This window comes from Salvia hispanica, chromosome 6 (assembly GCF_023119035.1).
Source record: "Salvia hispanica cultivar TCC Black 2014 chromosome 6, UniMelb_Shisp_WGS_1.0, whole genome shotgun sequence".
NCBI classification, from domain to species: Eukaryota; Viridiplantae; Streptophyta; class Magnoliopsida; order Lamiales; family Lamiaceae; genus Salvia; species Salvia hispanica.
Window position 1 is genome coordinate 34,125,783 of NC_062970.1, and position 26,184 is coordinate 34,151,966.

Consider the following 26,184-nt stretch of genomic DNA (forward strand, 5'->3'; position numbering starts at 1 on the left):
AAGAAAATTGCATCAGGTACCAAAAATGTGATTTATAAGTACCAAAAACGATATAAAATAAAGATCAGGTACCATTTACGTGCGAAAGTGAAAGATCAGGTACCATTTATGTAATTAAATCATAAAATGAGTATAAAGCAATTCAATACAAAATATTTAATTGATTTAAATTTTAAATAATTAATTTAATTAGGTGTTTTGTTCTTGATTTATATTATGAATGCAATTAGATATATCTATAAACCACTAAAAAGAAAGAAGAAAAAGAAGAGAAAAAAAGAAGGAGAAACTAAAGAAGAAAAAAAAGAAATAAGAAATGAAGAAAAAAATAATCACATGTTTGGTGGAAATTTCCAAAAATATCATCTGTGACAAAATAATCACAAGTTTGGTACCTAGGGTTATTCTTGTCACTGAGTACCAAAAAAGATACTCCCTCCGTTCCATAGTAATGGAGGCAAAACTTTTCGGTACGGAGATTAAGAAAAATTGTGTTAGGTGAGTTAAGTAAAGAGAGAATAAATTGAAAAATGAAAAAGGTAGAAAGATGAAGATAGAAAAAAGTAAGAGAGAGTAAAGTAGGTGTGATAAAATGTGTTGACTTTTACTAAAAAGGGAAATGACTCTATTACTATGGAACGAGACGGAAATGGAAAAACGCCCCTATTACTATGGAACAGACGGAAATGGAAAAACGCTCATATTACTATGGAACGGAGGGAGTATAAAATAAAGATCAAGTACCATTTGCGTGCGAAAGTGAAAGATCACGTACCATTTACGTAGTTCACTCTTCTTTCAAATTAAATTTTACTATTTCAGAGAATTTCAATTCCAATTCCAACATAGTTACAATTTCACAATACCAAAAAGACACTGTAATTTTTTTTAAAAAATAAGCTATAAATGTTAAAAAATGATGTATTTCATATAAATATATCAACGTGTATAATATCGCAAAAGGCTACTACAAGTGCGGCAATCCAACTGCAATGGAAAATGATGTTAATACCATTTGCTATTTTTGCTACTTCGTTTTCAGTTTCACTAACTACACAACTCTATTTGGAAACAGCTGCGGTATAATAAGAGGTTCAAGAGGTTGACGACTTCTCCTCCTTCCTCCCGGACAAAATCATCGATATCTGGAGGCCCCGACTGAAGGCTTGGTTGAAGAGAAGACGAGTCTGGAATTCAGACATGAACGGGAACCATGACAGCACAACAACGGGCATGAAGATCACGAGTCCCATTATGGCTTCATAGGCCCTGGACAGTTCCATCACAGACACCCAAAGCCCAATTCCCTTCAAACAAGGCGCGCATGCTTGGGCAATCTGCCAATTAGTGGTATTAATCAGATAAAGAAGCAACACATGTATACCATAGAATGGAGGAAGAAAAACGATAAACCCAAATGCTTACGAGGATGAGGGCCCACCCGGTGGGCAAGAAGGCCAGTGTAGCAGCAAATATATCACTGACAGCAAGGCCAGCAACGACGAATAGCACAGTCATCACTGATGCAAACCCAAGGAATAAAAGTGCTTTCAGAATCCTAAACATGAGCTGAAAGTCTGTACTAAACTTTCGCCTCCCCATCGACACCATCTGTGGTGGAAACAACTCTATCATGAGATTGACCATATGCAGAGAGAGATAAGGGGAAATCCAAACATTTATACCTTTAAGACGAGAAGAACTGTGAGCATCACGAACCAAGACAAGCCATAGACCTACAAGGTGGATGATTTTGAGCAAGAGTGATGGCACGAAGATATGGTGAAGGAAAAAGATGGTTGCTTTAGAGCGTACCAGGATATCCTTGCGGCCGTGTGATATTTTGAGGCGATAGACAATGCCATACTGGTATATGAAAAAGCGAGATGCAAGGATGATCTCGAGCACTCTACCCCTTAAGTTAGTGTATTTGAAGTGTTCCTGCTCTCCATTCCACCAAGATTCCCAACTTTTATCCTGTGCAATCCCGATACCTCCGCGGTTTCCCATCCACTTCTTCCAGTCCGTCCAATCATCCACGGTCTTTTGCCAGTCAAACCCGGATGGGTTGAAAACGAAAGGAGCAAACAACCAGGAAGCAACAAGGAACCACATTGAAAAGGTAATGAAGAAGTACAGTGATGAACTTCGATAGGAATGCCCATATACCTCATACACGATCAAAAGCATCAAAAGCTCCAAACCTTTGACAAAGTGACTGCGGGAATACATTCTGTAGTTATCGGCAAACTTGGCATGAAAGACGACAAAACCACGACCTGTGGCTCGGTATTTCGACCCTCCATGTAGCAGTGTTCTACCATAATAGTGAGCCTTTGTTCCAAGCTGAAATGTGAAGAAGACAGATGCCAGCTGCAACTGCATGATGATCAAATCGCCAATGGCAGTTCGAAAGCCTCGTTCAAGGCCGATTTCCATCACCATTGGCAGCACCAGCAACAAGCCTAGCTGAAAAAGAGATTGAGTTGCCAAAGCCTCCTCAAGAGCTTTACTCTGACGAATATAAGGATCATCCAGAATTCGCTTTTCCAAACCACTCAAGACCATGTATAGTCGTCCGTATAAGAAGACGTATACGATAAGCACGGTAACCTGGTGACAAATAACATCTTATCCACTCTTCTAATATGCAGAGAAACTATAAGTATAAGAAATAGGTGTAATTTCACATACCATGCTACTGAAGTAAAATCCGACTGTGGTGAAGTAGAAGGACAGCATTCTGTAGAAATCAAACCTACGTCCAAGCCGATAGACGTCTCTGCTAAGTGTCTGCTCTCCATTGCCATTTGCAACCTTCGCCTCAAACAGAGATATCTGATTCATGCCAACATCCCGTCCCTTACCCACTTGGATGTATTCATTATGCGTTACATAGCCGTTCCTCAGTGTTGAATTGTAACCTGAAGGTATTAACTCAGTCAAGATAAAATGAAGAATAAGAGAATATTACAATTGAAGAGATTTTAGATATTTATACCAGAAAAAATATCTTCACTTAAGTTAATTGTTTTTGAAGCTTTGCTCAAGCCACCTCTTGTCAAATGAAAGATTCTGTCAAAAATATCAGGATGCCCGTAGTGGAACCTTACCCTGTAAGCAATAGAAGAATTTGAAACATCACATCATGATAGTAGGACACATAAAATATAGGAGGATAGACCAGAAAGATAACATTACCTTAAAGGGTTTGCCAAAATCCTTTGCCCAATAGTCACAAAACTAGTTTCTTGATTGGACATGAACCAAGCAAGTGATGAGACACTATTATAGAAAAGAAAAGATCAGTGCATGCACAGCATTGTATCATGGGGGATTAGTTGTCTAATAATAAAAGTAATAATAGTATCCGTTAGCTCTTCAAATGGAATGACAAACCTTCCTGTGAAGATATGCTCCCTTAATCCCAGAATTGTCGGTCTTCTCCGCTGACGTTTTAAAAATTCCTCCAAAACATTGCGCATCTTGAAAGCTTCTTCAAAATAATTGTCCTGAGGAAAAATAACCATTTATATGATGATGAAAACAAGCAAAGATGAAATTTATAGAGAACTTTTAGACAAACCTGATTCATGTCTATTGTTTGTAAGGCTTCTCCACGGGTAAAAATGATAGCATGGTTTTGATTCTCGGGTTTCCCCTCCCCGATTTTAGCTGGAGGACCTGGAAGCTTGATACGGTATATTTCCTGGGTTTGCAATAAAATGATGTCATTCACAGGCCAAAAAGAAGAAATCAGGTACGAATCAATTGCAACAGAACACGGAGATAGTCATTTTTTGCACCTCGTCCAGCTTATCCCCTCCCTTGACCAAGACAGAATAATAAACCTTCTCAGTTTTCTTTTCTACTGTCTCCTCCCTCTCATCAATATAAGCAACACGCAGCGTTGGATGCCTAGAAGATCCATTACAGATTTTGAACTTGGTCAGTGTAGGATCGATCTATAAAACTAAGTGCTTAGTTTCACTTACTCCAACATGAGGCTCAGAATATTGAGATAGTGGCCACGCTCTCGAGGATCGCTAGACATCTTTTGTGCACCATAGACCTGGCAAGACACAACATAAGTGAACTTCATATCTGCTAAAGCTTGTGCTCTGTCCTTGAGAGTTTTGTAGTTACGGTGAGTCGTATCAATGGCCCGATAGCCACCAAATATAGCTGCAAGGGGAACATTGAATGCCAAAATCAACAGATAGTTCCACATAAAGAGAAGTGATTTGCTACAGAAAAGCATTGATGTGTGTGTGAGAGAGAGAGGCCAACCATCATCATCAGCAAAGTCCAGAAAGCATTGAAGTTCTAGGGCCTCCCTGTAATACATCATTCCCCTCACTGGATACCCAGCAAGAAAAATAAAAAAGAAAATGTCCTTCAGAATGTATATTCACATTGATGTTCTCAAATATATGCTTGTATATCTGACCTGTTCGAGCAAGTGTCTGGCCCCTGTAAGATACCCAATAACGATCCATTTCATTCTTGTCTCTTTTGAAATAACTGAGTTTGGGGTCTCTGATCCGCTCCATATAATTATTCCATTCATCTTTTTTGTTTAAAAACAGAACAGCGCGATAGTTTAATAAATGCCTGAATTATCACAGTAATTGCAATACAAGATGGATTTAGAACTCACCCGGATAAATTTTCTGAAGGTAAAATAAAGTTGAAATGCCATCCTCGTTTTCCTTTTTAAGCTCTTCCGGTGAGTATAGAACATCTTCTCTATAGTATGGCGTCAAAACGCTGAAAAATATAACAGATTCAAAATTGTGGTAGAGTTGCAAGAGACTCAGCTCAACTATTATGCCTGGGGGTCATATTAACGTGCAAAGTATAGACAAGAAAGATAAGAAACAGAGCCATTTTAGAAAAGCTAGCAAAGACAAACATGTAACAAAAAAGTAATACTCCCTCTGTCCATTATTAGTGCGCTCTCATTTTACCATTTTAGTTTGTCCCTCACGAGTGTTCCCATTCCAATTCTGGAATTACCCACCACAAACCCCTTCAATTTTCCCCTCATTATATCAACTTATTTACATAAAAAACCAAGCATGGCCCACAGCTCATCTAAACACTAACCTAACATCTGCAATAAAGTACAATACCCTATAATAAATGTGGTCATCTCTACACACTTACCTAACATTTATTAAAACTCATGCCGAAAAGTTGGGAACATTTATAAGGGAGGGAGGGAGAAAAAGAAAAGAAGCATTGGCTACATGTTTTTCGATTACGATGATCAATGGAATGATTTCAAAAGGGTAAGATTTCAGAGTTGAACTAGAATATGCTCCTGTCCGCTTTGCAATTTACATGTTTTCGGATGGGAAATATTTTTGTTTATTTTGGAAGTGAAATGAGCATAACTACAGCCACGAGCCAGTAGACAAGCAACCCAAGACTTTCAAGGTTAGAACATACCTAAAAGACAGCATGTTACGAACTTTAGGAGCGGGAGGCATTGTCATAAATAAAGAGTTGGCAAAGAAAGTAATGCGTCGCCGAGCTTCTAAATTCATTGGGACATTAATTGCTGACTCTTTCACAGTCAAAAGCAAATGAAGTCGGACGACCTGCACAATAGAAAATAAACTAAATTTAGGATTAACAATATTAGGTCAGTTATAGAGAGGACGTAGAACAGTAGAAGACAAAATCTAACAAACTTTCATGTTTCCAATACCTTTTCCTTCCAGGAGCTGCTCTCCAAGAGATTGATATTGACCTTCTCAAACTTCTGCTGTTCTTTCTCGTTTCCTTGATTGAAATTTTCCAAAATCCTGAAGAAAAGAGAAAAGGTTACATTTCAAAATACTGAAAATATAACATCACAGCCTAACTGTTACAAACAATACGAAACTTACTTATGGCCATCAAACATTACATCTTGAATGATAATCTCTATGATATCCTGGAGCTTGTTTATGATCTGAGATCTGTATAACTCTAGGTCTTCATAATCTTCCATCTGTCATTCAACAACCAACTCCAAATTGATATCACAAGAGACATTCAACATCTAGATTTACTGAAGAGTTAGATTCTGAACATTCAAAATTTTGGATCTTACAAGAAGTTTGAAAAATCTATCCAATTTTTCATTTAATAAAGGCAGCCCAGTCATGTCAAATTCCCTCAAGAATCTACGATCACGTATGCTGCTGTCAACTTTGTTGCAGATCTGCCTGATAATTCTGAAAGTTGGAGCAAGAGTTCAAGAAGTAACTCATCTCAGTAACATAGTAAGACGAAACAACATCTGCTTCTTTCTTCACAATTAGCAATTAAGATAAACTCAGCATGACAAGCCAGATATAGGTCTCTTACTCCTTATCCCCTTCATCTAGCAGAAGGCCAATTAGAACTTGCTTCAATATCTCGTAGCATTCAATTACCGCAGACTTCATGAAATCATCGCTCTTGATTTTCCTGAAGAGTTCAGCATCATCGTTTTCCTTGAAATCTTTTGCCATGTCCAGTACTATTGGAATCTGATATCAACATGAAGACATTCACTCAAGAAGGAATATTAATAGCAATTAAAAAATGTGATAAGTTATTACCTTACTGGCAAGCAAGAAAGGAGGCCACTGGACAACAGGGACATCACTTGATGAGTAAGGCACAAGAAGCAGATCTCTCTCCCTGAAAATGGGTCCCATATAATCATTTTATCGATAAAAACTACTGTCATCAGGACAACCGAACTCTGAAGGAAAAGCATATGCTTTCCCATCTAAGAGAGAGAGATACCAGTGACTGATCAAGTCCTCATTTCTGAGAGATGATATAAACTCATTCCACATCTGAGAGAACTTTGCGATGTTTATTCTATCATACATGTCATCCTGCCATAACAGTTCAGAGAAATAAGAACGCTAAAGGCTTTCAGACATACATCGGTAAAGTGTACAAACATTTTAATAAGATAGTTCATTTGAATATTTGAAAAATGTTTCCCAGACTGTCAAATCATCATCAAGAGATAATCGATGTAGTACCCCTCTATGCCGTTTGGCTTCCCCTTTGGAATATGGAACAAGACGCTTGCTGAATGCTAAAGGAACATTTTCAAACCTTGCCCTTAACATGCCAAGGGTTCTAATCTAACAAAAGGAAATAGAGGGTCAGGAAAGATTCTTGAAACATATTACTTAAGCACACCCACAAGTTGAAAAGGTTTTGTACGTCACTATCTCGCCACTTGACAGGGTCAAAATCACTAACCTCTCCAAGGTGGCTAAATGCGCCATAAATCCCACCAATGATAGTTCCATATATAGCATACCATATTTGTGTGTCCATGAAATATACCTATAGGCAGATAAACTTTTCATGAATATTAAGAAGAAAATTGGTAGAAACATTTCATTGCAAGAGTGTATCTGGTCACGTACCAGAATGACTGGAGCCCAGATAGAAATAACCACACCCATGTTATGAGTTGCTGAATTCCATATGCATAATGGTTAGATCGTCAAAACCCCAGAAGTAATTAGAACAAAACCCCAAACTGTTAAACCGAGAAAATATTACCATTTGGAAAGAAATCATGCCAATCATAATTACTGACAGTGATATTCATGATCGTCCTTGTTGGTTCAATTAATGGCAATATCTGATTTAAGACAAAAATGGAAGTCATATGAGAATTTATTAGAGAGCAGAAAGCTCATGCAAATACGCCAAACTTTTAAAAATAGAGGAATCACGTCTATGATCATAGAAAAAACTGAATATACAAGACCAAGTTTCTATAGTTGTGTCCAGATGAATTAATATCTTTTTGGGATCATTCTGTCAGATACAGCAGCCTATTGTCAGAAGAGCACAAAATCATGCACCGTGACAACAGATATTTATTAATTTAGAATGCTATAGTTACTACTCTATATAGCATATATCTCATTAAGTGTTTCCTCAAAGTCCCCAAGACGAATAGACATACATACACCCATACAAACATACACACATACACACATACACACATACATACATATATATTTCTCGTCAAAGAGAATAAGGTTACCTCAACATAGTAGCTGAATGCTATCTTGCTTATTAGCAGGGTAATCCAAAAAAGCGTGTACCTGGAAAGAATGTTAAAAAAAAGGTAGGTAAGAAACTAGGCTCTTCTAGGTATGATGGAATGGAGGAGCGAATGGAATGGTGATTCCTACATAACAAGAAGGGCCTAAGAGATACTCTAGTAACACATTTGAGACACTTATCATATCGAACTAGAGACAAGTAGCAAAATGGGGACCAAAAAATGAGATATTATCATTTCATATAAGAAATAAATCAGATGTCATGCTCATAATTAGCTTTTGAACTCTGAAACTTAAACCTTTTAGTAATTTTATATGTTTGGTGTGTGGGCAAATATACCAACAGTAAAAAGGGAACTAAGTTGATCGCTCTCTTATATATATATACACAGATTTATGCATTTTTAATGGTGAAAACGAAATTTTACTTGAAAAGGGAGAACATATCTTCATGCATTCCTCTTCCAACATACAGCTTTGGCTGGAACAGAAAAAGGATACATTAAACCATAATTATCATATACGTCAGAAATGCAGCTTTAAATCAACTAACCTGAGCCCACCACATAAGAAGAACAATAATGCGCCAATTTGAGCGTTCCATGACTCTCCGCATAAAAGGAAACAGAAAGAGGAAGGAAGCTAGAATATTTGGTAAAAAGTAGATTGCAATGCAGTAATAATAAAGGTCTTGGTTCTGCCAATCTGCTCCCAAATTGTCAATTAATCTCATTATCCCAGTTGGGTTCTGAATAGATCTGGAATATGTCAGTGGCATGACTATAAGCCAAAATGTAGCAGTTGCCAATTTCAGGAGATATCGGAGTATCTGGGTAACTTTCAGGCTCCTCCAGGCATGGAAACTGAGGACCATGTCGAGGACAGCTACAGAGGGATGGTTGGCATGTTATTTTTATATTAAGAATGATATAAAACAAGGCTCTGCCTCGAATAACAAAATTGCAAGAATAATGCAAATGATGTACTGACACACCCACACTGGCACAAAGAAAAACATACAATTTTGAAAACAGAAAGAAAAAGGCTAACAGGTACCTCTCAAAAAATTCAAAATGGCAGCAGTGATAAAGATGCTCAAAACACTTCTGAATACATCCTCGTCAAAAAGAACATTTGAGGATACACGTTGATGCCATGCAATTATAATCATCGCCTGATATATATTGAGGAACTGATAGTTAAAAGAAAAGGTGCAAAAAAGTTAAACAATAAATGATAGAAATCCATGGGGTTCCATCCTAAAACCAATTGGTGATAGGAGGACCCATCAAATCTATATAGGGGTTTCAGTTCTCTTTTGACACCGATTGGGATAGTTATATGTTACTTTTAGTTTCAATTGCCAACACCCTCCTTCAAACCCTTCAAGGTGAACCTTGGAAGGGTTGGACTTCTTTTAATCAGGTTGGACCAATCCACAATCAAACTGGCCAGATATGCTAGATCAGTCATTTTGTTAGTTTCAGTCTAGATATAGGGTCAGTTAAATTTGGCCAGAGTTGGCAACCTGCTTTGATACCACGATAGACATTCCTAAGGTTCCATCGTAAAACCAATTGGATTTCTATAATAGTATCAGAGAGCAGAGAGCACAGGTTGTCGAGGTTGCCGACTATGGGTCAAATTTAATTGATATAGCAGTATATCTAGACTGAAACTAAAATATGACAGTATATTTGGACATTAAATTTGGGCCAGTTCGAAGTAATAACTAATAAGCAGTATATTGTCACAACCATTCTAACACGAGAATATGCACATAATCTCCTCCTACTTTAGTGCATGAATCTTGTAAATCTTTTTGGATTGGCTTAAGATAAGATGATTAGAAAATGATGACACATTTTGAGATTTGATTTTATGTAAGACATATGAGGTTCTAAAATGTTGTTTCTAGATAAATATTTTCTGAAAAACTTCCAACTCTAATTAAGAGCCATAAAACAACTTAAGATGAATATATATACTCCCTCTGTCCCAACTAAGTTGAGACAAATCTTTTGGGCACGGAGACTAAGAAATTGTGTTGAAAGGTAGGAGAGAGGAATAAAGTAGGAAAGATAAAGAGAGAGTAAAGTAGATGGTGGAATGAAGTAAGAGTGATTGGATGTTTTGTTTTTTTGTTAAAAAAGGAAATGACTCAACTTAGTTGTGACATCCCAAAGAGGAATACGACTCAATTTAGTTGGGACGGAGGGAGTACAAAACATCACAGAACAAAGTGAGTATAAATGAAGTACCTGTAGCACCAATATAAAGAAAATCCACATTCTGTCAAAACTCCTGTAAAGGTGCCAAAACGTACGCACTTCTACAAAATTAGTCTTGGGCTTTCTCTTTCCAACAGTCTGGTTATGTCTCTGTCAACAAAACTGATTTAGTACCCCGTATTTCTTAGTTAAAAACATGAATTGAGAAATACTTCTAGAAAACCTGGGTACATACAAGACAATAAAATTTACAGTTCACAACTTCAAGCAAACATCTCAAATTTCAGTGAGTTTAATATTTTCTTCATGAACGAGTTAATAGAGTGACTTCAGGACTATCCCTTGGCTGTATTTTTCTTTTACTCTTCTTCTTCCTTTTTGTTTATGGTTAACTTATATTTCACCAACATATCTGCTTTTCTAGATAAAAGGATTTTAAAATGAAACATCTATTTCATCTTGGTTAACCTGACTCAGTTTCCCCTTTGTTAGTGGTAGCCAACCCACATTGCAAGTGGAATGCAACTTGGGTTCAAGCATATACCTTTGCAATAATTTAAGAAATAGTGATTTATGAGATGAATTATCAATCTTATTACAAAGAATAAACAAGAAAGAAGTGTGACTAGAGAGGTCCATATATTTGTGTTTATCAACACAATGAATGTAGATATAACCATGTTATAGGACTCAATACCTTGTGCCTGGACTTTATCACTTCCGAATGCACAAAAAAATCAGCTTTTAGATCCAGTGGCCATTTCAACTTAAAACACCTCTTAGTCCTGATAAGGGAGGAAATGCAAGTCAACAAACGAAAAAAAACAGAATTAATGCATAAATGAACAAATAATATACATAAAAAATTCAACTTTTAGGACAGTGACTTCACCAAATTAGATTTATAACAATAAAAGTATCTGTGAAGGTCTCAATATGTAGAATATGTGTTATGATAAGTTCATAAAATGTTCTGAAAAGTTAATGATAAAACATAGAGTTATAATAAATGAGTTACCAAAAGTATTCATTAAGATCATCGTAGTTTCTCCATGCTGAATGGCTTGCTTTTCCTTCTTTGTTTCTCCTGGCTTCCTTTATTTAGAAGATAACTGAGTTAATATAAAATGAATAATTAAATAACTAACAAATACTAGATTCAAAGACTGATTTACCTTTTCGAGAACTTCATAAATAGGGGTCACTATCTTCTTCAAAAATGATTCCTCACCTAGTGGTACTAGTTGGGTAGCAGCTCCAGTAACGTGTTGAGCATTATTGAACAGAGTTTCATGCATCTCCTTTGCCATCTTGTTTTCCCAAACAGAACAAGTTATTCTTTTGAATACATATATAAGAATAACTATCAGAAATGTACTTGAACACTAAACAGAGAATCACAAAGAACTTTTTTTTTTTCTTATACTAAAACAAATAGCACATATAATAGCATATCAAGTAAGATGTTGTAAAATAATAGAAGTGAACGTACACAGTGAAAAATATAGCATAAGCACTCTGGCATAAATCGAATGTTGGATGCTTCACCCCAAATGAGGAGATAAAGTCCAATATACAGAAGCTGCAATTGTTGTTTCCTTTCATCTCGTGGACAGCTGTAAGCATGAAAATGAGATAGCTACATGACATTCTAATAAGGAAATTTCGGTAATAGTGCAATCATAATTTAGTCAACTTACTCCAGATGTTGTTTAAGGTGTAGATATTTACACCATGACTGATAATTTTTAAAAATCATGTCCATCAATTCCTGAACCGTCTTGCCTTCCAACTGGATAACAGTTTTTCATCAATACCATTAGTCTATTAAAAGAGGGGATCAAGGAAAAAATGGATTTACTTTGTATTCTCTGATTCTTTCCATGGAGAACAAATGACATACTTACATGTGTGTAAGTCTGAAGATTCTTGTTTCTTATGTCCATGTTAGCAAGAAGCAATATCAAGTGTTCCCTCTGATTAGCAACATTTCCTTTCTTCAACACCATAGAAGAATACAAATACATTGAGGTGAGCAATCTTAAGCATCAAGTTTCAGGAAATAACAGTAGTAAACAGAAAGAAAGAATTTGCAATGCAGTCAATGAATCAAATGAAGTGTGTGTGTGTCACAAAGGAGCCAAGGAAAAATCAACATAAATATTTACTCTATAGGACTAGCAGTAGTCAAGTAGCAAAAGCAACAATAACACCCACAAAGTAGTATGCATACCTGAAATCCAAAACGTAAAGCAAGCCATTCAAGAATGTCATTGACTGGCCTCTCTCTTTCTTCAGGCATTTGAAATGTTGGAAGATGATATACATAACGAATAGCTTGAAGTGCTGCTTTGATCTAAAATATTTAATCAAGAAATATTCACTCTAAGGTGGAGGGAAGACAAAAGTTCTGAATGCATGTGTACACGAATCGAGTATAGATACATCGCATATATAATAACCTCAGGGAGCTCCATAATTGCTGGTTTAACACCAACAGCATGCAAGGGAAGAATGTTGAAGTGCTCATATTGTTCTTTTTTCTCTTGAACATCTTTCGCATATTTCTGGGTCTGCATTTATTACATCATAATAATTGAATTAGAAATTCTTTTAACACAGGATAGGACAATTCACTACTATAAGAGAAACATAACCAAACCTCACTATCAACTTTTGCTGATGGCACGACCGTCCTCAGCACATCATACAAGACAGTAGCAATCTGATAGATCTTTGCCATCTCCTCCCTTATAGGACAAATTAACATCCTTAAACTATCAAGTAAATTCTGTAGTTTATTGATCTTAATAATAACAAAGATTTGGGATTAAGCCTCACGGTGTTTTTGTATTTCCCCCCCTTTTGATATTGTGCTCATAGAACAGCTGATAATATTTCTGGATTTCTCTGGGATCGTTACCTGCAAGCTTCGGTTCTGTCTCTGCTTCTTCCTGCAACCATTAATTTTTAAACACAAACAAGACTAGATGCACTGGATTAATAAAAAACTAAGGCAAGCAACAGATTATGAGTTATGATCCATTTAAAAGTTTAAATAGAAGTGGTTGCTTGTGGAAACTAGATACAGTTCAAGTATTTGCCTAGAACACAGCACTGCATCTTCATCTATCAACACAATGCTGCGCTCATGGAAGCAGGACCATGGATTAATCATATCTTTTTCTTGGTACACTGGTGAGCAGTGATGAAAGGTTAAAGAATCTTTTTCCTCTCTCTGCAATGCTATAGTATATCCGACAATTAAAGAATTGTACGCACAGTAAATTATTATATATTGACCTCTCTCTGTCCGTTACCGTTTCTAATTTCTTGGCAAGCATACAATGAACCTAGGAACAAATCTAGGAGACGGTATATAGCAGAAAACTAAATAAAGATGTAAGGAGTCAGGAGGTAAAGCTCAAAGACCAAAATCTCAGGAACAATGGAACATAATACCTATAGATATCAAAACAAATTTCTAGGAAACTGGAATGCACAACAAGCCAACCTTTTCAAGTCTGTGAAGTAAGTATGTCTTAAATTGCCTAACACCACGCCCAGTGGATGTCGGATCTGCCTTGTGCGCTTGCTCGAATGCATGAAATCGGCCTGGTCCATTTTTTCCGAAAAGAAAGAGACAGCAAAAGTAACAAATTACTAACTCTGAAGCACAAGAAGAAAAAAATAAAGCAGGAGGACTTATATAAAAAAAGCTTAGATTCCATATTTTGATTTAGATATGATATCGGTCTATAACATCAAATTTAACAAGAAGGAACTGGATATCGGAGCTGTAGCATTGGACCTGCTGTTTAATTTCTGAAACTATTACTTCCAACATCTTAGATAAGATTCTTTGACACAATTAAGAAACTAGGAGGTGAGAATTCTTGACGGTAGCAAGACACGAACAGGGCATTGAAAAGAAAGAAAATTGCATAAATACATGACAAACATATTGCATAAGTAAAATTTTTATTTGAAGACATTAAATTAGCTAAACTGACGATAATATAGTGAACACTTGATTGATGCAAAACTGGGATAAATTAATAAAAGTAGAGAAAAACCTGGGTTGAAAAGTGGAAAGAGAGAGACGAAGATGAAAATGAGATAGTATTGTTTAAAGTAAAAATCTTACACAAATAAGCAACGCGGGGATTATCTTGCTCAATTTCATTAGCGACCCGGAGAACAGGGGCAATGAAGGCGAGCGACGACGGCACCAGCTCACTGTCCACGGCGGAATTCTCGTCGGAAGGGTCCATGACCGTGAGAGCCCTGGTGAGGCGCTTGGAGAGCGACCGCGGCGGGCCCATATCGCCCTTGGTCCCACTACTACTGGCCATAACGCCACTCTCCTACTCCGCAAACCCTCCAATTTTGGCCCCTCTCTATCACTCTCAATTCTCCAGAAATCGCCTCCGCTTCCAGTGAACATCATTGTGATTAAAGAGTGCATATATACAAAGGCGACAAGGATTGATGCTTTGATGAAGAAGTGGGGCAAATCTTTTTCTCTTTCTCTGCAAGGAAGAAAGGAATTTAGGCGCAATAATTCGAAAATCGGTCGCTTTTCAAGTGTGTGAATCGTAGCATTTGGCTGCCTTGTGAATTAGATTTCCACTTTGTACAAGGAGACGACTGCCCTTTTCCCGCCCCTTTTGCTTTATTTCCTTGCCTTTTTTAAAAGAAAACTATTCAACATCCAGTTACAGTTACTATAAACATAACAACATCCGCAATGGTGCTTAGGCCAGCAATAAGCCAGCCATTCTCTCCCCTGCCACGTCAGCAATACTAAAAAATCTACTTGTCACATCAGATTTAGGCCAGCCATAGGCTAGCCGCAATAAAAATAATTCAAAATATACTACATTTACGGAATTAAAATTACGATTAAAATACGGAATTAAATTTACGAGACATATACGGAAAAATTCATTAATTTTATTTAAATAAAAAAAAGTACATTAACTAAAATCATAAAAATAACATAATAAAAAAAAAATCCGGGCTTCCACACACGAGCCACCTTGAATCTGTTATAGTTTGCCGCTAGCCGAACCGACGGTATGACATGTTTCTGTTTTAGGTCTTAATTTTGTATTGGGCTAGTTGTTGTTGTCCATCGCTAGATGTTGCTCTTGTACAGAAATTTAGAGATGGAGAAAATCGCGTTTATATAGTTTTTCAAAAATTAAAAAAAAAATTAAATTTTTTTTAAAAAAAAGAATTAAAAAAAATTAAAAAAAAAAGAATTAAAAAAAAAAACAAAATTCGGCGCTGGCCGATCGGGCCGCCACAATGGCGGCCGCGCATCGGCGCAGCCAGAAGCGATCGGCCAGCCCACGCCGATCGGCTCGCCGATTTCGCGCTGGCCGACTCCAATGGTTCGGCTAGCCGATCAGCCAGCGCGACGAATCGGCTAGCCGGTCGCTAGCCGCCCATTGCGGATGCTCTAAATAAATTTGATGAGGAATGCTAAAATGACAATGCTATTTTGGGTGACACTGTACCACCAATGCATACCGTTAGATATAAGACCAGATGCATTCTTAGATTGACATGTGGCAGATTTTTATTTATAAAAAAAACTCAGAAAATAACGGTGGAGGGCAGAGATGGAAACACAATTCCATCTGTTTCTCTCCCAGCATAATTCACGTGATTTTCCTTTTCTCTCTTTCTTCAATTTTGGAACATATTCACGATAATTTGAATCAGATTTTGGCTGCGCTGATTTTAATTGTTGACGCTCACTCTCCAATTATTAATTTAATCTTCAATTCATTCAATCAATGGAGAATGAGTGTTCTGATATAGATGGAATCATTGATTTTCCAGAATGTAATAAATTCTTCAACTCATTATGTTCATCTTTAATCAGGAATTTGAACTGGAGTTTTGTGAATATGTTTTGCAATTCAACTTAATCGATTCAATATGCAATTCATCTCCCTGATTTCAAGAATTTGGTTGTGTATGTTCCCTTGATTCAATATGATCGACAATTGTTTTTGTTCCCCACTTTAATTTTCTGAATTTGCAATTGAAATGAATGTGCAATTGAAACTCATGTAGTTGAAATTCATATCCAATGACTGCATATTTCATGCTGGTATACGTTTGCTATATTGCTTGCTTTTGCGTCTGGAATTTCATGTCCCTACCATATTACCACAATAATACATGTCGTTGGTCCGTGATTATCTCAAATTGCTTGCAACCATTTGTTATAATGCTTTTTTGTAGTTCTGAAATTGCTTAGCACTGTTTTTCCTTCATGTATACTCCTTTTCTATTTTACAAATAGAAGTAGATAATAGATTGCATGACTATGTATTCCGTGATTGCTTGCTGTAATAGTCAACCATTACTTTGTATTGTTGATTGCTTACTAATATTTGCCTAGTTGCTTGTGTGTGTGCTATATTTTGCTTATTGTAACAGTCATTCCGTATTTGTGTTTTCAGTCACGATGCCCTTTTCTTTTCATAATTAAGCAATTGCTATTTATTTCTTATGCTATATAGTTGCATGTGTGCTTAATTGCCCCAACAGCCTCAAACCATTCGTTGGTCAGAAATTTAAAACTGTAGACAAAACAATTGCTTTCTACAACGCATATGCTCGGGCATCTGGTTTTGGTACACAGAATTGTCAGTCGTTTGGTATCGCCAAAATATAAGGCTATTAAGTTTAATGACAAACCACTGCGTAGGTGTAGGAACTGTGGGGAATAAGGCCCCCACGACTCTAGGAATTGCAAGAGGGTGGATGAAAAAGAATAATCAAATTGTTTGTTTACAATTGTTTTATTGCTTGCCTTTGATTCAGAAATTGCATATCAAAGTTTTTGATGTCAGATTGCTTGGTTACATTGTTTTTACTGCTTTTATATTCATTGTTTCCTTATGCAATAGTAATGCTCTTAAAATACTAATGTATCACATATTTCATGGAAATTTATACATGGTTGCTACAGAGTCGGTTATATGTTCTTTTACAATATTGTAAATCGATTTGTGATTGATTTTGAATAATATTCGCAATTGATTTTTGAAACTACAATTTCGTTTGATTAGGTTTGATGATTTGCTTGTCTGTTCGGCACCATTTGCTTAAAATAATAATTGATCATATTATGTTTCATTAATGTTCTTAATCTTAATATGATAAAGACAAAAGTAACCCTGACTTCAAAAACCAGTAATATCTACAGTAAAACATACCAAAACTCATTGAGTACCTAGATTTCGTCCAACAAATTCATAAACAAAATAAAGTTGTGGTCATTGTCAAAAAACATCATTCGGAATTCAAAACATAATTGTTACTTCATCCACCCTAATTTTCTGTCTGACTGCGAGCTTCGACAGATTGTCTTTCTCATTCCTCTTCGGTTGCCTTCGTCTTTCTCACCATTATATAATTGAGTCATGTGTTGCATTACCAAAATAAATACAAATAAAACAAAGCAAATACTCTAAAGCATATAATAACTTTAGAACAAGCAAATACTCCGTCCTTAATAAGCAACCAAAAAAATCAGTTGGCAACCAAGCAAAAAATATAAGTGAACCAAGCACACCTCACTAGAATTACACATTTGTACTGTATCTGATGCACACCAAGCAAACAATAAAACAGAACAAAGCAATTACTAAGGCTCAATCAAGTGTCATTAGGGCGCAGGATCCACACCAACGGCATCCCGTAATTCAAAAAGCACTCCATCTATTACCAACCAAGCAACAATGCAATAAAAACAAGCAATTCCTAATGTTTTTCAAAGCGTTACAAGCAAACACCGATTCATACAAATGCAATCTAGAAAGTGATTAATAATCAATCAATTAAAGAACCCAAAAGGAGCAAGCATGGAATTTAGAGTGCGTTACATGCAAAGCAACAACAGTCGGTTATGGCACTTAGTAATTATTAAGGGGGCAATATAAACAAGAAGCAATCAACATAGTCAATAAGCAAACAGAATTTTGGAGTCTAATAAGAAGGATTGACATATGCGAGCAAGCACACAAATTGAAAAACATAAGCAATTATCACTCACTAGTCAAGCAATTCATTTTAGTTTTTGATAAAAACTAAATTCAAGGCAAGCAATCTATATTATGTAGACAAGCAATTAATCAAAAGCAGTGAAGCAATTCACTACTATTTTTTGCTTAAGTGTAGTTAAAGGAATCTATAATGTTTAATCAAGCGATTCACCACAAACCGTCAATCATTTTTCCATTTATTAAGCAGTCAAATACGCATTGTGGAACAATCAACAACAAATCGTACCAAACAGATCTATACTCAATTTTCAATATTCCAAACCTATGAGGATAATAATGCATCAACCAACATATCATATCTTAACAACTATTGCTAAAACGAAACATGAGCAAATGGAAAGCCAATAGCAAAACAAACAGTATCTTCGTGGCTACATAGGAAGCACTTTCAAATGAAAAAGAAATATTGACATCTGCAAGCAAGCATGCAAATTGGATAACATAAGCAATTATCACTCACTACACAAGTAATTCAGTTTAGTTTTTAGAATTAGATTCTAGGCAATCAATTTGTATTATGTAGACAAGCAATTAATCAAACACAGTAAAGTAATTCACTACTATTTAAAGAAATCCATAAACTTTAATTGAGCAATTCACCACCGCATAAGCTTAATCAATCGTAGTGAAGCAATTCACTACTACTTTTTTTGTCTGAGTATAGATAAAGCAATCCATAATGTTTAATCAAGCAATTCACTACACTCTCGTCAAGCAATTAACGCATAAGCTGAATCAGAAAATTGCATACATAGATCAAATAATTGCATATACAAAGAAATAGCAAATTGAAAAAAATGCATACTCATCAACTACTAACGATTAGAAGGAAATAATGATTCATAAAATTGCATACACATCAATTATCCAACCATCATCAACAAACCAGAAAATTTAATACACATCAATTACCCAACAATCGACATTAAGCAATTACCCAATAGTCGGCAACAATACCAAATCAAAAAATTGCATACACAATCACTCAACCTATCGTGTCGGAGCAACAATCAAGAGCATCACAGGAGCATCTATGATGAGAGTGCAAGGTTGGACAGATTTCAGCAGCGATGCTCCTTCTTCTGCAATGCTAGGATGGAGGCGAAGAGAACTGGTGGAAAACGATTTCTTCCTAGGGTTTCTGGATTGAGAGCGCCGATTAATTACAAAATTGGGGAGAGAGAAAGGGTTTTTTGGATTGAGAGTGCCTATTAATTGCAGATTAGGGAAGAGCGGAAGAGCGAAAGGTGGTGGGAGAGAGTAATTCTCAATCAGATCCAAATTAATCGTGATTTTCAAATCTGTATCAGTTTCATTTATGGTCAAATGACAAATATACCCATACACGCAATATTCTGTTAATAGGCAAGCAATTCGTACTCTAATCCTACAAATCAATCTCATCCATCTAATTAAGAGATCGGACGGCCTATAATGGTGTTAGGTTGTCATTCTAACTATGGTGTCACCATAGTGCTCCCCTAGTTCATTTTTACCTAAACTTTAGCTATAAGACAACTTATGCTACTTTCAATCAAAGGAAAATTACTACTACTATTAATATCCAAAAACAAAGGTGAAATGATTGCCAAATTATAGGACAAAAATATTTCATTTTAGTTGGAATCAGGTATACATAGATGCAATATTACTATAATTTAAAATAATAGACACGACCATTTAGAGTTGTCGCTCTAGTTCCAAAGGGAGTGACACTGTAACTGGTCAAACGAGCTAAATCGTGGTTTCTAACTGGCATTTTTAGCAGGTTATGATGGGTTTCTTACGGCATTTTGTTGATTTCAAGCCAAAATCAATATCAGTTTTACCGGTTTTGGATATGCAACCAACAATTATCCGCATCGAGTCATGGTCCACAAATGTTGGAACTAAATTGAACTAGTAGAACCAATAGTGCTAGTTAAACCAAAAGGCGTTGATTACGATACCAAAATCAGTCCAGTTCCAAGTCAGATTAATGCACCGTGGATTTTTTTAGGTCCAAACATAGATAAAAAAAAATAACATTTGATGTGGGCCTCTAGCTAGCTCATGAAAAATAAATTTAAACATTTTCAAGTGTTTTTCATTTTTTCAAGACGTTGACCATTATAAAACATACTCCCTCCGTCCCGGCTAAGATGACACATTGCTTAGTCGGCACGGGATTTTAGGAATTATTGGTTAAAGTGTTTAATTGGAGAGAGAGAATAATGTGAATCTTCTAGATTGAAGACTTATTAATTTGCCCCGAACTTATTATTGTAAATAAACCCAACAAATAAACAAGATAAACCAAGAAATGGAACAAGAAAAATGGATAAAAGGATAGAGGATGGATTAGTGTTATGATTTAGGTGAAGAACAAGAAAGAAATCACAAAGGCACTTTCACATACATACACCTAATGGCTCCACAAACTAGCAACACAAGAACTAGCAAGCATACCTTTACAATCAACCTTAGCCCGACAAAAGATCGAATGCAACCCGAAGGAATTTGATAAGTCTTCAAAAGATGAAGAAGGTGAGCTCTCAAATATGGAGAAATTGTCTCTTACAAATATTCAAAAGCTGCTTGAAAAGAACCCTAGCAAGAGTATTTATACTAGGAGATAAAAAGAAGCAAAACAAGACAAGTCTTGATAAAAAAAGTCACATTTCGGGTAAAACACCCGACCGGGTGTTTCCCACGGCTCATTTCACCCGCCCGGGTGAAGTCTCTGGACAAAAACTGATTTCTCGGCAAAAAAACCCGACCGGGTGTTTTTGGGTTGGCAAAACACCCGCCCGCGTGTTTCTTTCTGCATTGCGCGGCTTTCTTAAAACGATCATATCTCTCTCATCCGAACTCCGTTTGGGACGTGTGAGGTACCCACGCGAAACTCTTTTGACGATAAAGACAATGATGGTCTTAGAAGAGCATTTGGACACCATCTTGATAGGTATATTGATGTTTGAAGCGGACCCCAGCTCCGGTGTGGTTCATTGGATGCCTTCGTTTGTTCTATTGGTTTGGCACTTCCCGGATTCACATCATCCTCTCCTTCTTTTTGAAAGGATTTGTCCTCAAATCCGGTTCTTATATTCGTCTTTCCGACACCTGGATTCACATCATTCCCTCCTTCTTTTGAAGGATTTGTCCTCAAATCCCAATCAAGCATACCTACAAAATCAAGTAAATCCAAATCAAGTATCATAGTTCTAGAAGATGGACTAGGCTTGCCAAAGGAATAGAGAGCTATTGAGAGGTTCCAGACTCTTTCCCTAGTTTTACGTATGTAATTTGGAGTGTATCCAACTGATCAGGAAGAGATTCCCGACCCAGCTGAGTCGTTGGTACGACAACCGGGACCTGGCTTCAAACAAGTTTCCTCAACCCACTTCTACTGATTAGTATAGTGGAGGTAAGGGTCGAATCCCACAAGGATGGACACGTTTGGATAACTGCGGTGACTTTCCTGGGTGTTTTTGGTTAGCTACCACGCTTGGGTTGAGATTTTACCTAGGCAAGAAATAAAGGTGGTACTCTACTGACTAGTGGGTGTGAAAATAACAGGCATGTGGTGGTGTTCGTGGAAATAGGGGACAAGGTGTCTCAGAGGCATATGAAAAGTAGACAGTTACTAAAAGAGGAAATTTAGACTACAAGGCATATCTGGTGGCTGGGTGGCTCTCTGACAGGTCTGGACAGTACAACTGAAAAGTAGGGAACAAAAGCAAAAGTAACTTAAAAGTAAAGTGGTCCAAACTAAAGTTGATTTTGACGTTTTCTTCTTCACCAAGCATTAACAAAAATCAGATGAACACAAACACCATAACTAAACTCAGATTCATAACCTCAAACTCAAGATCCATTGATTAAAATGCTCAAACTTAAAATAAACGGTGAAACTGCAATTTTACTTCTACTGACTAACATGCAAGGCGGTGATTATAATGCAAAACGAAGACTCAAGCACGAAGATTAGACTAAAACATAACTACAACTTCAGATCGACAACTCCAGATAAGAAAACACTTAGAAATTAAAAGCAACAACTAGATCTAACTTTCCTAGGCAGAATGAAGCAAACTCGAACCAAAGCGACATACGAAATAGAAACTTCATAATTTAAACGTTGGAACTTCACAAAGTACTTCAAAAGGCAACAACGATGAGTGTTTGCAACAAAACCAACGACGAAAACAGGTAAAGATTAAACTAGAAAGCAAAATAACGATTGTTTTGCCACTCCGGGCGATGATACTGCTATACTACTACGGCAACTGGCTGGAACGGTGGATCGATGACTTCTCCGGCAGACTCTTGGACGTCAAGTGACCATAGCTGTGGCGAGGAACGAGAGGTTGGACAATGCTGAAGGACTGATCTTCTAGAGAGAATTCTACTAAGTGTGTTTAAGAACCGAGAACTTAGAGCTCCTAACCGAACTCTAAGGAACCAACTCCTTCTCTCTCTCCAAGTGGCTTCTTTTATAGGGAGGCTTGCCCTTGCTTTTAGGGTAGACTTCCTTCACGTTTTGACTTTTCTGCCCTTGTTAATGATCATCCCAGCTATCCTTCTTCTCCATCTCGAGCCTTTTCTCCGGCATGCATCCTGGTCAGTATTGCACCCTTCTAGCGCCCTTTTCACTTGCGTCACCTGAATCGTCTCCTACTGACTTGGATCCCTTAATCCTACACACTTGAGCAACTGTTTTGCAGATAATACATGCATTTCACGACATACTGACCAGTAACAAAGGCTTAGAGAAAAATTCGGCCACTAGGGATTATGAGGTTATGATCAAACAATGAAGCTTGCACCAAGTAAGGAGTATAAGATCTACACCCTAACCATAATGCACGTGTAAGCTCAATATCACAAGTAATGGTATGGTTACCAAGTTTTCTCCTAACACAAATGTGCATCCCATCAAGACATTTTCCTTGATCATACTCTAACGAGTCCAAAATATAAGCACATGATATGGAGGCACAAAAGTCTAACAATTCATTCACAAGGCACCTCAAAAAAAAAACCATTTGTTGTAAGATCTTTGACAAAATAGCCATAAAACATACCAACTCCATTAAAAGGTTTGATTGTCTTGCAATAATAGAACTTATCATGCCAAGACACACATGCATAAAACACTTTGTACCTCTTGGTCCCAAATTCACCCACTCTACCAATCCACATATCTAACGTTGCCTTCATAAAAGAATTTACATTCTTAGAAGGGCTAGGGATACACAAGAAAGGATCCTTATAGCTTGTAAGACTAAACTTAGCAAATAATGATTCAAGATTATCATGCCACATATCAAACAAACCACAAGTGATACGAGTATCAACACAAATGGGCATTTGAAAACCAATCACATTCACTTGTTTCATTAAATCATTATCACAAGTTAAGGTGAGAATACTTGAACCTCGGGAAAGAGGTGATTCAACTTGACCTTGTTTCCATGAGTTCATCACCGTTAAGAAGTTACTTGGTGCATCCATGATCCGAGGTTCACATTCCAATCCTTCCAATTCCTTTCTCAAAAATTCATCCAAGAGAAAAGACAAGTAATAAGAGTTAGTGAAATAAAGGTCATTCTCATCACCAAGGGCAAAAATGATAGGGTGATTTAGAGCCCTCTCATGGGTGATCTTAGAATCTAACAAGCAACCTTTTTTTCTCACATGCTTGTGGTTTTTCTCTCTTGAAAGCGTTGATTCACACTCACCCCCACCACTCTCTCTTGGCTTTTGCGTCTCACATTTTCGTCTTTTCTCACGCTCTATTTGCTTTTGAAGCATGCTCTCATTTTCTAACTTTTGCTCTTTCTCTCGATTTTCTCTCAAGTGCTCATTCCCATTATCAACCTCATGTGGCTTTGTTTCAATGCTCAATACTTGAAGGTCTTTTAATGGCTCACACTCGTTTTCGGCTTCCACTATGCTAGACACGCCATCGTTAAAAGTTGGGCGTGCGTCTTCTTCATGTACGGCCGTGGAAGACTCTTCTTCATCATCACTGGCAACAAAATCCACCCTATGCTTGACATGATCTTTAACAATGTGGTTAACATCACCACACTTATTTTGAATCAAGCTCTTTGAAGGAGTGAAGTTGGATGACAACCACGACGAAACCTTCGTGTGATAGCTAGGATGAGATATGTCCACCTTCATTGGTGGGATGCTTCTTCGGCTTGTGTCTCCACCACCATGTCGAGGGCTTGAGCTCATCCTTGCGTTACTTGAGACTTCCTCCCCCATTAACCACTCATGCACCTTATGATGACCATGATCCTTTATCCTTTTAGAGTGAGACTCTCCATGGAACTTTGGTACTCGCTCCCTTCTACTCCCTCTATCAAGTCCATCATCATGGTACCTTGACTTGTAGCCACTATTATCATGTCTCTCTTGGTCACTAGGTGCTACGGAATGGTTATGCCTAACTCGATTTCTAAGGAGAGCTATATCCTCATGGTATGCCGTAAAGCCCCGTTGAATAGAATTCATGTTTCCCCGCACCTCGTGCATCTCCTTCATGATTGAGGAAAACATCTCTTTGAGGGTGTCGTCGGATGTGGACGCGATGTCGTCCCCATCCTCCCTTCTAGGCGAATTGTGCCTAGAATTCCTCATATATGGTGGCATTTTCGAGTACCTACAAAGAAGATAAAAAGAACTAGGGACACATCCCTTTTGTTAGTAACACAAACAACGCACACACCTAAGAATGAAGAATTTAGTGAGGAGCTCACTTCCCAACCCACAAAGTATGTCCCCAATTCCCCAAACTCACACCCAATGTCTCTCGGAAGGCTTAGAGATTTAGTGGCTAGATACTCTCCCTCACTTGCTCTCGATGATGTAATCCCAAGGTTGCACAAATAGCACAAACAAGATACACAACTAGGCAAGTGAAAACTAGTCCAAGAAGCCACAAGATTAGTGAAAGTGGGAAGCTAAGCCAATGGGACAAATTAACAAACACTTTGTGTGCACAATTTCATCCAACAACAAAAGACCCAACAATTGATGTAATTTCGGCCTACAACTTTCCGACAATCAAATTGACATACCCAAGAACACATATATCAATTTATAGCTAAAGCCCATGGATAGATCTTGAGATATCTCTTTTTTATTTGATAATTTTTTTTCTAACAATTTTCACCATTTGAGGATTTTTTTTTCTTACAAGAACAAGAACCAATGGCTCTGATACCAAATAATGTGAATCTTCTAGATTGAAGACTCATTAATTTGCCCCGGACTTATTCTTGTAAATAAACCCAACAAATAAACAAGATAAACCAAGAAATGGAACAAGAAAAATGGATAAAAGGATAGAGGATGGATTAGTGTTATGATTTAGGTGAAGAACAAGAAAGAAATCCCAAAGGCACTTTCACATACAAACACCTAATGGCTCCACAAACTAGCAACACAAGAACTAGCAAGCATACCTTTACAATCAACCTTAGCCCGGCAAAAGATCGAATGCAACCCGAAGGAATTTGATAAGTCTTCAAAAGATGAAGAAGGTGAGCTCTCAAATATGGAGAAATTGTCTCTTACAAATATTCAAAAGCTGCTTGAAAAGAACCCTAGCAAAAGTATTTATACTAGGAGATAAAAAGAAGCAAAACAAGACAAGTCTTGGTAAAAAAGTCACATTTCGGGTAAAACACCCGACCGGGTGTTTCCCACGGCTCATTTCATCCGCCCGGGTGAAGTCTCTGGACAAAAACTGATTTCTCGGCAAAAAAACCCGACCGGGTGTTT

At 37.1% G+C, this 26,184-nt stretch overlaps 1 protein-coding gene across 1 annotated transcript; it reads right to left on the bottom strand.

Moving 5' to 3' along the window:
* Positions 1-903: 903 nt before the first annotated feature.
* LOC125194223 (callose synthase 7-like) lies at positions 904-14,762 on the bottom strand. The gene is made up of 42 exons (XM_048092333.1): positions 14,463-14,762; positions 13,830-13,930; positions 13,157-13,269; positions 12,978-13,065; positions 12,778-12,888; positions 12,549-12,671; positions 12,223-12,312; positions 12,016-12,107; positions 11,808-11,931; positions 11,491-11,625; positions 11,334-11,410; positions 11,013-11,100; positions 10,346-10,465; positions 9,141-9,258; positions 8,638-8,969; positions 8,513-8,565; positions 8,063-8,123; positions 7,570-7,651; positions 7,431-7,480; positions 7,261-7,347; positions 7,035-7,139; positions 6,787-6,881; positions 6,597-6,678; positions 6,361-6,524; positions 6,104-6,227; positions 5,898-6,001; positions 5,717-5,813; positions 5,455-5,606; positions 4,661-4,770; positions 4,451-4,570; positions 4,291-4,359; positions 3,996-4,185; positions 3,807-3,918; positions 3,587-3,709; positions 3,400-3,512; positions 3,202-3,285; positions 3,002-3,114; positions 2,695-2,924; positions 1,816-2,613; positions 1,686-1,736; positions 1,426-1,611; positions 904-1,337 (listed from the first exon to the last, which is right to left on the bottom strand). Exons 1-42 carry the CDS (start codon positions 14,668-14,670, stop codon positions 1,095-1,097), a joined length of 5,718 nt encoding a protein of 1,905 aa, XP_047948290.1. The 5' UTR covers positions 14,671-14,762; the 3' UTR covers positions 904-1,094.
* Positions 14,763-26,184: the final 11,422 nt, after the last annotated feature.

What these genes read in the sequence shown, in the direction of transcription:
- LOC125194223 (XM_048092333.1), bottom strand. Translation starts at nt 14,670, where the DNA reads ATGGCCAGTAGTAGTGGGACCAAGGGCGATATGGGCCCGCCGCGGTCG. An exon ending in CACCTTAAACAACATCTGGA is followed by an intron (nt 11,932 to 12,015) that starts GTAAGTTGACTA and finishes TCATGCTTACAG; the next exon opens with CTGTCCACGAGATGAAAGGA. An exon ending in TTTATGAAGTTCTCGAAAAG is followed by an intron (nt 11,411 to 11,490) that starts GTAAATCAGTCT and finishes TTCTAAATAAAG; the next exon opens with GAAGCCAGGAGAAACAAAGA.